The sequence below is a fragment of the Gracilinanus agilis genome, chromosome 2, assembly GCF_016433145.1.
Source record: "Gracilinanus agilis isolate LMUSP501 chromosome 2, AgileGrace, whole genome shotgun sequence".
NCBI classification, from domain to species: Eukaryota; Metazoa; Chordata; class Mammalia; order Didelphimorphia; family Didelphidae; genus Gracilinanus; species Gracilinanus agilis.
In genome coordinates, this window is record NC_058131.1 from 646,042,658 (window position 1) to 646,057,612 (window position 14,955).

Below are 14,955 nucleotides of genomic sequence, written 5' to 3' on the forward strand. Positions count from 1 at the left end.
AAAACTCTGAGGAACCCTCCCCCCCCCATTTCCAGCAGATTGACTATTATAACAGAAAAGTAAAATGACAAAACTTGGAGGGCATGTGGGAAAGCTGGGATATGAATGCATTGTTGAGGGAATTGTAAACTGATTAAGTCACTCATTCAGGAGAGCAATCTGGATCTATTTTCAAAGGGCTATAAAACAGTACCTACCCTTTGACCTAGCAACCATTACTAGGCTTATATACCAAAGAGACAAAAAATGGGGGCAGGACCTATATGCACAAAAATATTTAAAGCAGCTCTTTTTGTGAGGGGGCAAAGAATTGTAAAGTGAGGGGATACCCAACAATTGGGAAATGGCTGAGTAAGCTATGGCATATGATTGTAATGGAATACTACTGTGTGGTAAGAAATGACAAGCAGGAAAAGCTCAGAAAAGCTTTTGCTGATTCTGTGCCCCCAGGGCCTGTTGCTATGGTGGTGATTGCCTTGGTGTGCTGTTTTGGCCTCTACTTCTACCCTGGTGCACTAGTTGTTTTAGGCTGACTGATTATTTTACTCCATCTTTTTGTTGGTTATTCTGATCCAAAATTCATTCTGAGATGTCTTATCATATAGTTTTGGGGAGGGTAATTTGATAGAGATCAGGTAAGTCTATGCTGCCATCTTGGCTCCACCCCACTCCAGAATTAATATTTGAACAACAACTTGCGAATGTACTTCAGAGAATGAACTGGCAAATAGAAACACAAAACATATAATTTATAGATACACTTTTTTTTGGTCAGGTAATTCCTTCTATGGTGTAGGGAAGGAGAGAGGGGGGGATATACCAGGGAATACATTTTTTAAAATTAAAAAAAAATTTTTTTTAACCCTTTATACTCTCTCATAATCTCAATTCTAAGACAGAAGAGCAGCAAGGGTGAGGTAGTTGGAATTAAGTGACTTGTCCAGGGCCACAAAGCTAGAAAATGTTAGAGGCCTAATTTGAACCCAGATCCTCCTGACTCCAGGTCTGGTGCTCTATCCATTATGATACATGGCTGCACCTGAGAGATAATTTTTTAAATTTATTTTTTTCCCTAATTATATGTAAAAATGGTTTCCAACATTTAAAAAATTTTTTTGAATCTTGAATTTTCTTCCCACCCTCCAGTTGGTAAATAATCTATGTTTAAATGTGCAATCATGTAAAACAGTTCTGGAAGTAAATTCTTTAAAATTTAGTACAATATTCCTAAGGGAAGAAAATGATGATGAGAAAAGACCAAAAGAAAAGGCCCAAATGCCTTTAGTGACCTAAGAGAAGTTTCAATTGAATGATGGAAAAAGAAGTCAGACTGCAAAGGCTTGAGAAGTGAATGAGAGGTAAGAGAATAGAAGCAACAGATATTGAAAGCAGTGAATAAATATTTGAAGAGAACAAATTAGCAAGGGAATAGAAAAAAAATGAACACTAAGCCATTTTAAAAAAATCATTGGCTTTATTTTAAATTTAAGTTCCAAAAAAGAGCATTTCCTTATACACAGAACACACAAAAAGGTTGCATATGAAACTATGCATTTCATACTGCTGACTTTTTAATTTTTTAAAGTATAATTGAATTTTATACACTTTCAAAAATGTCTTGCTTTTCTGTTCTGGGCATTTTAAAGAATGTTTCAATGCTCCCTCACCCCACTCCATCCTACTTTGTTTTTTTGCATCACTAATGCCAAATCTCTTCTACCTCAAATTTAAAAGATGTCTTTCTTACTTAATCTCTGCCATAATCTTTGAAGTTATGAAGGTTTTGAATGGACGTTTATTTTCTTTTTATTAGAATGTTAGCACCAGGGGCAGCTGGGTAGCTCAGTGGATTGAGAGTCAGACCTAGAGACGGGAGGTCCTAGGTTCAAATCCAGCTTCAGACACTTCCCAGCTGTGTGACCCTTGGCAAGTCACTTGACCCCCATTGCCCACCCTTACTACTCTTCCACCTAGGAGCCAATACACAGAAGTTAAGGGTTTAAAAAAAAAAAAAGAATGTTAGCACCACATCATCATAAGTCTATTTCAATTACTTAAATTTACCTTTCCAGGGTTAAGACTAACTTCTATCCGTTGACTCCTTGCAGGACCAAACAGAAACAGTTTTAATCCCTCTTTTGCCTGTTAGCCTTGAAATACTATTAGGACCTACACCACCCTTCCCCATCTCTCCTTTCCCATGCTAAACACTTTTAGTTTCCTGAACTTAACCTTTTATGGCATGAACTCAAGGCTCCAGATCATTTTAGTTGCCTTCCTCAAGATTAGAAATTCTTTACCTGGGCTGTGTAGCCTTGTTTGTTTGTTTTTAATCTTGAAAATTTTATTTCAATGTAATTGGTTTCCTTGGTAATTCTATGTATTTTATTTATTTAACAATGTTCTGAGGAAGGGTGCAGAGGCATGACTCAAAGAAAGGTTAAGAATCTGTGTAGATTCTTTCCAGTTTATCAATAGCCTTCTAAAATGTGATCTCTAAAACTGAACATAATATTTAGCACGAGATCTGAACAGGACATAGTAAAGAAAAACTCTTATACCTCCTTATTTTTGGAAACCGTGCCTCTCTTAAGGAAGCCCAAGGTGGTATTATTGGGCTGCCATATTATATACATATTGTTGACACACTGAGTTTTATTTCTATAAATATTACTTTTGTCTTGGCTGGTTAACTCCTAAATATTTTATGCATTTTCTGGATATTTTGAGTGAAATATTTCTTACCATTACTTCTTTATTACAGAGACATTATTCTGTAGCCATGTTTACCCACATCTTATAAAGCTACTTTTGTTGTTTTTTTAACCTGTGTAAGATTTTACATATATCCCTATTATATTTCATTTTATTAGATGTGACCCAATGTTTTAAGCTGTTCAGATCTTTTTGGATTCTGACTCAATTATGCAGTATGTTAGTTTTTCTCCAAGATTTAAGCAGTCTGGAATTTTGGTAACCATGCCATCTATGCCTTTCCAAGTAATTGATAAAAAAAAAAGCTAAATGGTTCAGAACTAAACACAGATTCCAGGGTAGTCTTCAACTTTGATTTCATATGAACATAGATTTTGGAACTAGGACATAAGGAGTCACCTATTCTAGTCTTTTTCATTTTAAAAATATGGTAACTATATCTTAGGTTAAGTGACAGGTAGAGTCAGGATTCAAATCTAAATTCAGTATTCTTTTCCTATGAATTAGTGCAACACCAAGTACTTGATCACTTTTATTTCCCTGACCCTGGCAAGGGGAAAGGTAGAGGTGGACAAACAATGCTGCCCTTAACTGCAGAAAAAGTGAGCTGAGAGTCTACACCAGAGACACTGTGAAAAGGGAAAGAAAACTGCTTTTCCCATTCTTGGATAGGCAAAAAAAGGATAGCCTTGAATGGAGTCAAGCTAGGGTGTCAATACTTCTCTGTTATGAACACTAAGTCCTTTTGCATTCCACAACAGTTACTGTCAAGTTTAACTTTGGGTTAACATTTTAACTTCTTATTTCTGTAACAGTTGATTTGAATCTGGATTTGGTTATCTAGAAGGACATTTATCTCTTCTCTGCTTAAGACCATGCTTAAGTTCTGTTTTTCTGGCCCAGACTTGGGTTTTCATTGGTGTAGGAAAATTCTAATATCAATAAAGATAGGCAACTGTAGTAGAGTGCTGCCCAGGGCAGAGAAAGGACACAAGAGCTGCCCGGGAACACACAGTCAGTATATGTTAGAGGTTTAATTCCTTTCAGATTCCAAATCTAGTCTAGTACGATTCTTTGCTGCTTCTCAGATAGTGTTTTACCAGAAAGAATTAAGATCAGAATTATTTTAATCTTTTTTTTTTTCTTTTTTTTTTAAACCCTTATCTTCCATCTTGGAGTCAATACTGTGTATTAGCTTCAAGGCAGAAGAATGGTAAGGGCTAGGCAATGGGAGTTAAGTGACTTGCCCAGGATCACACAGCTGGGAAGTGTCTGAGGCCAGATTTGAACCTAGGACCTCCTGTCTCTAGGCCTGGCTCTCAATCCACTGAGCTACCCAGCTGCCCCCATTTTTATCTTTTCTGAAACACCATCATATACAGACTCCTTCCCTCTTATCCCATAATTGATGTAAACATTTTTTCCTGCTCATAATGAATAAGACTCAATCCTATAGCACAAGCAGGAATGCAACCCTACAAGTCCCATTAGGGAAAAATGCAATGTGATTCTTCTCCTTTCTTCAGTTCATCTCTAAGCTAAGAAGGCCATGTAATGACATACACAGAAGGACAAGAGGAGTACTCAAGCTTCTTAGAGATTCCATTTCTCCATTCCGTGCCCTTGCAGGGGGAATAAAGTAGGCCAATGGTAATATCCAGTTTATTTTTGGTCGTGCCTTTACAAAACCTGGCTTCACTGTGACATCAGAGAAGGACACAAAAGTTGTCAAAGATATTTCTGGCACAGATGATGGTAACTGCAGAAAGAAAGAAATGACACGTCAAGCAGCCTGCTGGCTTTAGGCATATAATTTTAATTTGATTCAACAAATACCAACAAACAACTTAATTAATAAAAGAACGTAAAAAAAAACCCCAACATATTTAACCGCCTTTGTGTCGTAGCGGCATTGTGGATTTGAAGACTTCCTGGATTCACAAAGCTGAATTTCTATTTGGGAGATACAATCTTCACTAGATGCAGAAATACAAAGTATATTCAAAGTAAATGAGATTATTTCAAGAGTAACTTCATGCTAACAACAGGAAGGATTGGCACAGGCCTCATGTAAGAGGGAGCACTAGAGGAACTTAGGGAGGCTTGAGACCTCCTGTCAAAGACCATGGTGTAGACAGGCAGAATGAGACACCCAAGAGACAGTCAGAAGGCCAGCATGACTAGGGATAGAGCATGCAATATGAAATGAAGCTGGGAAGGTAGGCAGCAGTGGGTAGCCAGGTGGCTCAGGGGATTGAAAGTCAGGTCTACAGACTTCATACTTAGTATTGATTCCAAAGTAAAAGGTAAGAGCTTAAAAGAAAAAGAAAAAGCCAGACTGAACAAAATTTTAAATGCCGGGTTAAGAAGTTTATATTTTATCCATGAGGTTACATGTTCATTATCAGAGAGACAGGATCCAATAAGTGACTCTTCTATTTCTAGCCTCAATGAGATAGGAAGACCTAGCCTCAAAAATAAATAATAGACATTTCCTAGCTGTGAAATCCTGAGCAAGTCACTTAACCCCCCATTGCCTAGCCCTTACCACTCTTCTGCTTTGGAACCAATACACAGTATTGATTCTAAGGCAGAAGGCAAGGCCTTAAAAATAAATAAATAATAAAATATCCATACTTTTTGATCCAGCAATCGCACTTCTGGACATACACTCCAAGGAAATAAAAAACTAGAAAGAACAACCTGATGTAAATTGAAATATTCATAGCAGCAGCACTTTTTTCTATCAAAGAACTAGAAACAAAGTTACCTGCAAAATAGCTGAAAAAAAAGTATGGCAAATGAACATCAGAATATTATTGTACAGTAAGAAATAATAAAAATAAGGAATTCAGAAAAACACTGGAAGATTTGAGTCATACGCATAAAAATAATCTGACTCAAACAATTTTTTCAACAGCTGCAATGATATAAATAAAAGTTCACTAAAAGGAAACTCCAGCTTGCTCCCTACCCCTACCCTGTTACAACAGGGAGAGGGTATCTGGAAGGGAGGATTTAGACAGAATCTCCTAATCACTGTCATTAAAAAAATCTTGCATGATCTCAAGGGAAGGCTTGAATGGGTTAGAAGGGGAGTTAATTTGTGATGTGACAAGAAGTATCAGTAAAACATATGGGTACAGATTGTAATCCATCTGTATTTCTCTCAGTGAGGAAAAACTACAAGTAAATTGCTACATCTCCATAATTCTTTTCAGCCTTCAACTTATAAAATAGTCCTGGATAATACTTTATTTTGAAACACCAAAATGAATGTCACACTGCCAATTCAAACACACAGGCCATCAAAAACCTGTGTATTTGTCCGTGATGCCTAGACCATGAAAAACTATAATCCCCTGAGAAAGAACTCAACTTTCCCCTAATGGGAGCCTGCTTCAGAGCACAGAAAACTACATGGCTCAACTATTGCTCTGCAGCTCCCTGTCAGATCACATGATGCTTCAGGGTCCACAAAAGTATGGTATATATGTGTATATTTGGGAAAGTAGGGATTAGTGTTCTCAAATAGCATTTGTATAAAACAACAAAGAATTGAATGTATGTCTGGGGGCTGAAACTTATGCAATCTTTTTTTTTTTTTAATGAAGCACTCACCAAAAGTACCAGTTCATTTCATGCCTTTTACGAACTAGTCTACATACTGATCTTGACAATTCAGTAATTAGCAGAACTCAATCCCTTTCTATGCATTCACTTCTGAAGAGGCTGTGATACCTCAGGGTTAATCTAATCTAGAATAAGGGGAACTGAGATGAGGATCCATCTAAAAAGTTCCTGTGACCTAAAGGGAGTTCTAAGATGCAGAGGGCTCAAGCAACAATATGGTGAGCCCTTAAAGTACAGAAGGTCATTAGTCCAGGACAGAAATTGAAGTCAAACAGTAAAATGATAAATGTTGGAGGGGATGTGGCAAAATTGGGACACTAATGCATTGCTGGTGGAGTTGTGAATTGATCTAACCATTCTGGAGGGCAATTTGGAACTATGCCCAAAGGGCTATAAAACAATGATCCTTTGATCCAGTAATACTACTACCAGGTCTGTATCCCAAAGATATTAAAAAAGAGAGAAAGGACTTAATTATACAAAAATATTTATAGCATTTTTTAGTAGTGGCGAAGAATTGGAAATTAAAGGGATGTCCATCACTTGGGGAATAACTGAACAAATAATGGCACATGTTGGTGATAGAATACTATTGTGCTATAAGAAATAATGAACAGGATGATTTTGAAAGAGCTGGAAAGACCTACATGAACTGATGCAGAGTGAAGTAAGCAGAACCAGAAAAACATTGTATACAGTAACATCAATACTGTGGAATGATCAACTATGAAAGACTTAGCTGTTCTCAGCAATGCAACGATCCAGAACAATTCTGCTATCCACCTCCAGAGAAAGAACTACTAGAGTAAGAGTGGAGATCAAAGCATATGACTTTTCACTGTAGTTATTTGGATTTTTAGTTTTATATGATTATTCTCCTACAAAAATAAACAATATGGAAATGTGTTTTATATGATAGTATAACCCAGATTGAATTGCTTGCCAGCTCTGGGAGGGGGAGGGATGGAAGAGAGGAAGACAACTTGGATCACAAAACTTTGGAAAACTTATGTGGAAATTTGTTAATATATATAATTGATAAAAAAAAATCCTTAAAAGAAATGGAAGTCAAAGTTTCTGTGCTAAAAAATCAGTAGTGGGACCTGGTTTGTTGAACTTCCACTTCTATCCTAGATGAGATAGGAAGAAGCAGCTCTGGAAAAAATTTTTAAAAGTTGGATCACTGAGATAATCTTAAGTCCAAATAACCCTGATATAAGGATCTGGAAAGCCTCTGGATCTATCTTGTGAAAAAAACAAAAAAACAAAAAAACCTCTATCCTTTTAAAGTCATGTTGAATAGAGACACCCAGTGATCAAAGTTCTAAACAGTTCTAATGGCCAAAGCTGCTTCAGGATGTTGAGATTTGCTCACCAGAAACTAATGCTACCTTCTATCTCTTTAGCTCCCACCTTACTGCCGTTTCTATCCACAAGGACCTATATTCTTAGGACTAATTTCTATCCCACAGGATCCACAGAAAAGCCCAGAGGCATGGGCAGGAAAGTGCTTCTGTGATTATGTTTCATCAACTCTGGCAATAAATTCCTGCTACTATTACCTTGACCTATTACAGACCAGCTGTATTTGTTTTGTGAGTTCACACTACTTATGTCTGATCCTTTTCTAATTAGACTATCTGTAAGGTTCTTTGACTTCTAGTGCGCCCTGACTCCTGACATTTGTTGTTGCCTCCTTGCTAACTCTTAACTTTTGCAATCAGCATGTGATTCACTGCTTGACTGACATAGATGTTGCTGATTCCTGGCAGACTCTGACATATATTTTGTTTTTGTTAACAGACAACCCTGGTCCTTGCTCTCTACATTGACCAGTGACCCTCTGGCCTGGCACTGACACCTGTGGAACTAGCTATTTTCCTTTTTTTCCTCTCTCGTTTCTTATGAAATTTCCATTTTTTTTTTCTAGTAAAGAAAGTTTGCACTTACAATTATGCTGAATGTCTGAGAGGGAAAAAAGTAGATGCTACTCTCTGGAGTCTAGACAGAATTAGGGAAGAACAGAAGTTAATCGTACCTGTCAGACCTATGGGAATACTTCAATACCATCTAGAAGGCAAGGTTCTTGTGTGTCAGATTTGAAGAGGATGAAATCGAAGGCTTTTTTTCCCACTAGCTTTTTCAAACTTATTCTCTGATTTATGTGCAGGTTCAATTGGACAAGAAAAAAAAAACTAGTGCAAAAGAAGGAAAAGAAAACTTTTAAAAAATCTCCTTAAAGGTTAATCATCGGGAGGTCCTAGGTTCAAATCCAGCCTCAGACACTTCCCAGCTGTGTGACCCTGGGCAAGTCACTTGACCACAATTGCCCACCTTTACTACACTTCCACCTATGAGCCAATACACAGAAGTTAAGGGTTAAAAAAAAAAGGTTAATCATTTATTTCTTTTATTAAGGCAAACATTTATACAAGAGGAAAATGTTGAATTGGTACATATTTGTTCCTGACTTTTTAATTGCTTTAGTTGAAATTAATGTTTTGATTTCAGTTATTTTAAAAAAGAACCACAGAAATTTAGTTTGTTATTATGGATTTTATTTTTTTTGCCCTATCTTAGACTGAAAAGGTTCTTAATGATTAAGTTCAAATTTTGAGTCTTTTAAGTAGGGACTGAACTCTTGTAAATGAGGTTCATACTGTGGGTGAACAGTTCAGCAAGGTGGAAGGTGGGGGATTTTGGACTAGATGACTTCTTAAGATCTGGGTTCAAATTAGGCCTCTAAAATTATGTAATCATGACTTTTGGTTCAAGAAACCAAATTGTCTTCCTTTCACTCATTTTTCACTCACTTTCTTAATTCTCAGTCAGGGTGATATAATATAGAGTTGATCCTAGAATCAGAAGAATCTGGGTTCAACTCCTGCTTCTGACACAATGACTGTGTGACTGCGGGCAAGTCACTTAACCTCTTACTGACCTAAACAACTTGCTATTAATAAGCTTAAGATGCAGAGAAGCTGCCAATGTGTACAGGGAGAAAGGCTTTCCTCATCTACAGAGTTCCTTAAACCAGAAAGTCACAAGTAGTTAAGGCCTTGTGATGAAAAAATCAGGTATATATTCCTAAAGCAAAGAGCACAATTGCTTTCAGAAGATGGAATTTGACTGCTGGTAATTAAATTGGAATTTTAAAGAGAGGCAAGAATCATCAAAAGTGAAGATTAAAAATAAGGAAAATGAAAAACAGGAAAATGTGATTTAGATTTTTTAAATCAGATCAGACCAGACAAATTAATTTAAATTAACTCTCAGAAATAAACTTATGGATTTAAAGAGACTGTGGCAGAGCCAACAAATTTTTAACTGCTCCAATGTTTTCTAATTTCTATGACCCCTTTCTTTTTTTTCAAACATTTATTAATATTCATTTTTAACATGGTTACATGATTCATGCTCCTACTTTCCCCTTCAACCCCCTCACCTCCCCCACCCATGACTGACGCACATTTCCACTGGTTTTATCATGTGTCATTGATCAAGACCTATTTCCAAATTGTTGATAGTTGCATTGGTGTGGTAGTTTCGAGTCCACATCCCCAATCATGTCCACCCCGACCCATGCATTCAAGCAGTTGTTTTTCTTATATGTTTCCTCTCCTGCAGTCCTTCCTCTGAATGTGGGTAGCATTCTTTTCCATAAATCTCTCAGAATTGTCCTGGGTCATTGCATTGCTGCTGGTACAGAAGTCCAATACATTCAATTTTACCATAGTATATCAGTCTCTGTATACAATGTTCTGGCTCTGCTCCTTTCGCTCTGCATCAATTCCTGGAGGTCTTTCCAATTCACATGGAACTCCTCCAGTTTATTATTCCTTTGAGCTCAATAGTTTTCCATCACCAGCATATACCACAATTTGTTCAGCCATTCCCCAAATGAAGGACATGCCCTCATTTTCCAGTTTTTTTGCCACCACGAAAAGCACAGCTATAAATATTTTCGTACAAGTCTGTTTATCTATGATCTCTTTGGGGTACAAACCCAACAATGGTATGGCTGGATCAAAGGGCAGGCAGTCTTTTATAGACCTTTGAGCATAGTTCCAAATTGCCAGCCAGAATGGTTGGATCAGTTCACAACTCCACCAGCAATGCATTAATGTCCCAATTTTGCCACATCCCCTCCAACATTCATTACTCTCCCCTTCTTTCATTTTAGCCAATCTGCTAGGTGTGAAGATACCTCAGAGTTGTTTTGATTTGCATTTCTCTAATTATTAGAGATTTAGAACACTTTCTCATGTGCTTGTTGATACTTTTGATTTCTTTACCTGAAAATTGCCTATTCATGTCTCTTGCCCATTTATCAATTGGGGAATGGCTTGATTTTTTTATACAATTGATTTAACTCCTTGTATATTTGAGTAATTAGACCCCTGTCAGAGTTGTTTTTTTTTTTTTTTTAATCCCTTGTACTTCGGTGTATTGTCTCATAGGTGGAAGATTGGTAAGGGTGGGCAATGGGGGTCAAGTGACTTGCCCTGGGTCACAGCTGGGAAGTGGCTGAGGCCGGGTTTGAACCTAGGACCTCCTGTCTCTAGGCATGACTCTCACTCCACTGAGCTACCCAGCTGCCCCCTAGAGTTTTTTGTTATAAAGATTTTTTCCCAATTTGTTGTTTCTCTTCTGATTTTGACTACATTGTTTTTGTTTGTACAAAAGTTTTTTAGCTTAATATAATCAAAACCATTTAATTTACATTTTGTAATTTTCTCTAACTCTTGCTTGGTTTTAAAATCTTTCCTTTCCCAGAGATCTCGACAAGTATACTATTCTGTGTTCACTTAACTTATTTATAGTTTCCCTCTTTATATTCAAGTCATTCACCCATTCTGAATTTATCTTGGTGTAGGGTGTGAGATGTTGATCTAAACCTAATCTCTCCCATATTGTTTTCCAAATTTCCCAGCAGTTTTTGTCAAATAGTGGATTCATGTCCCAAAAGTTGGGCTCTTTGGGTTTATCATACACTGTCTTGCTGATGTCATTTACCCCAAATCTATTCCACTGATCCTCCCTTCTATCTCTTAGCCAGTACCATATTGTTTTGATAACTGCTGCTTTATAGTATAATTTAATATCTGGTACTGCTAGGCCCCCTTCCTTCACATTTTTTTTCATTATTTCCCTTGATATTCTTGATCTTTTGTTATTCCAAATGAAATTTGTTATAGTTTTTTCTAATTCAGTAAAGAAGTTTTTTGGTAGCTTGATAGGTATGGCGCTAAATAGGCAAATTAATTTGGGTAGAATGGTCATTTTTATTATGTTAGCTTGTCCTACCCATGAGCAATCAATGGCTTTCCAATTGTTTAGATCCAGTTTTATTTGTTTGGAAAGTGTTTTGTAGTTGTTTTGGTATAATTGCTGTGTTTGTTTTGGTAGATAGATTCCCGAGTATTTTATATTGTCTAGGGTGATTTTAAATGGTGTTTCTCTTTCTACCTCTTGCTGCTCTAATGTGTTGGAAATGTATAGAAATGCTGATGATTTATGTGCATTTATTTTGTATCCTGCAACTTTGCTAAAGTTGTTGATTATTTCTACAAGCTTCTTAGTTGATTCTCTAGGATTTTTTAAGTAGACCATCATATCATCTGCAAAGAGTGATAGCTTAGTTTCCTCCTTGCCCACTTTGATACCTTCAATTTCTTTTTCTTCTCTAATTGCAACTGCTAGTGTTTCTAGTACAATGTTAAATAATAGAGGTGACAATGGGCATCCTTGTTTTACTCCTGATCTTATTGGGAAGGCTTCTAATTTATCCCCATTGCATATGATGTTTGTTGATGGTTTTAGGTATATACTGTTTATTATTTTTAGGAAAGGTCCTTCTATTCCTATACTTTCCAGTGTTTGCAATAGGAATGGATGCTGTATTTTGTCAAAGGCTTTTTCAGCATCTATTGAGATGATCATGTGATTTTTGTTTGTTAGACTGTTGATATGGTCAATTATATGGATGGTTTTCCTAATGTTGAACCATCCTTGCATTCCTGGTATAAATCCCACCTGATCATGGTGGATGATCTTCTTTACTTGCTGGAGTCTCTTTGCTAGTATTCTATTTAAGATTTTTGCATCTATGTTCATTAGGGAGATTGGTCTGTAGTTTTCTTTCTCTGTTTTTGATCTCCCTGGCTTTGGAATCAGTACCATATTTGTGTCATAAAAGGAATTTGGTAGGACTCCTTCTTTGCTTACCATATCAAATAATTTGTATAGTATTGGGATTAGTTGCTCTTTGAATGTCTGATAGAATTCACTTGTGAACCCATCAGGCCCTGGCGATTTTTTCTTAGGGAGTTCTTTGATGGCTTGTTTAATTTCTTTTTCTGATATGGGATTATTTAGGTATTCTATTTCTTCTGCTGTTAATCTGGGCAATTTATATTTTTGTAAATATTCATCCATATCTCCTAAATTGTTATATTTATTGCCATATAATTGGGCAAAATAGTTTTTAATGATTGCCTTAATTTCCCTTTCATTAGAGGTGAGGTCTCCCTTTTCATCTTTGATACTGTCAATTTGGTTTTCTTCTTTCCTTTTTTTTATTAGATTGACCAGTACTTTGTCTATTTTATCTGTTTTTTCAAAATACCAGCTTCTAGTCTTATTTATTAATTCAATAGTTCTTTTACTTTCGATTTTATTAATTTTTCCCTTGATTTTTAGTGTTTCTAATTTAGTTTTCATCTGGGGATTTTTAATTTGCTCGCTTTCTAATTTTTTGAGTTGCATGCCCAATTCATTAATCTCTGCCCTCCTTAATTTGTTAATATATGCACTCAAGGATATAAATTTCCCCCTGAGTACTGCCTTGGCTGTATCCCACAGATCTATGACCCCTTTCTTGCTTTTTAGAAATGTTCAACTACTAACTGCTATCTTCATTTCAAGAGAACAAATGAATTAATACTGTTTCATATTATGTCTTTGTATAAGTACACTTGACTTTCGGTATTAAAAAATGTGCATTTTAGAGCTATAAAACAAAAAAGGCCATCTTATAATCTTTGCATATTAGAAGTTTATTTCTCCAACACTAAGGACTATGGAGTTAGCTTTTCACTTGTAGAACCCTAAAGGGGGAACCCAAACACTTCCTCGAGCCTTTTGATCCTTCATGTGAGAGAATCTCTCAAGATTATGAAGCTACATGACAGATAACTGCCATGGATTTTGTAAATGCTAACTGCCTCTTGCTTCTCTCTTTCCCCCTAAATTCTGCCAAGAACTCTCCCTCTTTTTCTCAGTAATACTATAGACAAAAAAAATCAGTCAGGATATATCTGGCATCACAGTACCTAGCAAGGTTAGCTGGAGCTGACTGAGAATAAAGGAGGGAACACATTTTCTTTCATACTCTTCATTTCTCCTTAACCAATTCCTATGCTCAAAGATTTCCAAGCACAGATTTGAAAGGGAAGGCAGCACCTTTCCGCTTCCAATTCCTTACTACTCTGGAATTCTATGAAAAGAGGAAACATTTTTATTATACAGTAGAAATGAGGCTTTTCATATATAGAAAATGAGGGCTGAAGGACAATCTTTATTGCTGTGATACCATTACTCCAACCTGGATTGATTTGAAGGCCCCTGGCATTCTATTTATATCATCTAAAAGAACATCCTTTAAATCCCTTTTAGACCTAAGTCTTATGAAGGATTTCCCTTCCCCTTCCCTAAATAGAATGCAGGAAACTCCAGAATTAGTTATTGCAATATAATTAAAAGAGGTATTTGCCACCAAATGAAGGAAATGAAATGGGTAGGAGAAACTAATCAAGTCTCCTTATTTTAAATTCCTCAAACTCATGAAGTCCCCATCTAATGACCACATATTAGAAGTTAGTGAGATGCACTAGGTCAATGGTGTTATTAGAAATCACAAATAAATTATATAAATAACACAATTTAGCTTTTAGTTATTTCACATAAAAGACTCAAAGAAATATGCACATATCCATAATGTTGAGTCTAATTTCAAAAAGTTTTTTTTTTTTAACGAGGTAATAAAACAATAAAAGTAACTTGGTGAACTTGGAGTCTGGGGAGTCTTCTACAGAGACCATGAACAAAAATTACCATAGGAAAAAGGGCAAAGTACTAGCATTGTCTAATAATTCATTAAGTAATAATGTCACCACAGTCAGTAAATGACTTGTAAAAGAGATAACCTTTTATAGTGGAAATTTCATTGGTGAATAGTTAATCTGCCTTTGTCACCATTTCTGCTGAAGGTACTACTTTTCAATCAGAGGCTAAACTATGCTCCTTAGGGTAAGGAGAATTGAAGAAGACAGACATTTCTTCAGAAAACTTATTTTCCATTACTTCATATTTACTGATCTATGTAAATGTCACCATTTCCTAGTTGAAATGTTCCCAAGCTCTCTTGGGTGTAAGGGCTTCTTCATTTTTTTCTTTTTATTTCTAACAGCTTGCACATAGTAATGAATATCTGTTGGGTAACTCCAGTGGGTAGTACTTCTAAAGACACTTTCTATCCCGTCCTCTCCTCTGGAAGAGGCTAAGATGACTCTCACCTAAGCCTCAATTATTTCTTTCTTGTTCCAC

At 36.3% G+C, this 14,955-nt stretch overlaps 1 protein-coding gene across 1 annotated transcript in view; it reads right to left on the reverse strand.

The window, feature by feature from the left end:
- Positions 1 to 4,004: 4,004 nt before the first annotated feature.
- TCTN3 (tectonic family member 3) overlaps positions 4,005 to 14,955 on the reverse strand; it is a 43,444-nt gene continuing 32,493 nt past the window's right edge. The window contains exon 13 of the mRNA XM_044662645.1: positions 4,005 to 4,474. Coding sequence (XP_044518580.1) covers positions 4,238 to 4,474 — 237 coding nt within the window. The 3' untranslated portion in view covers positions 4,005 to 4,237. The remainder of the gene's footprint in view (positions 4,475 to 14,955) is intronic.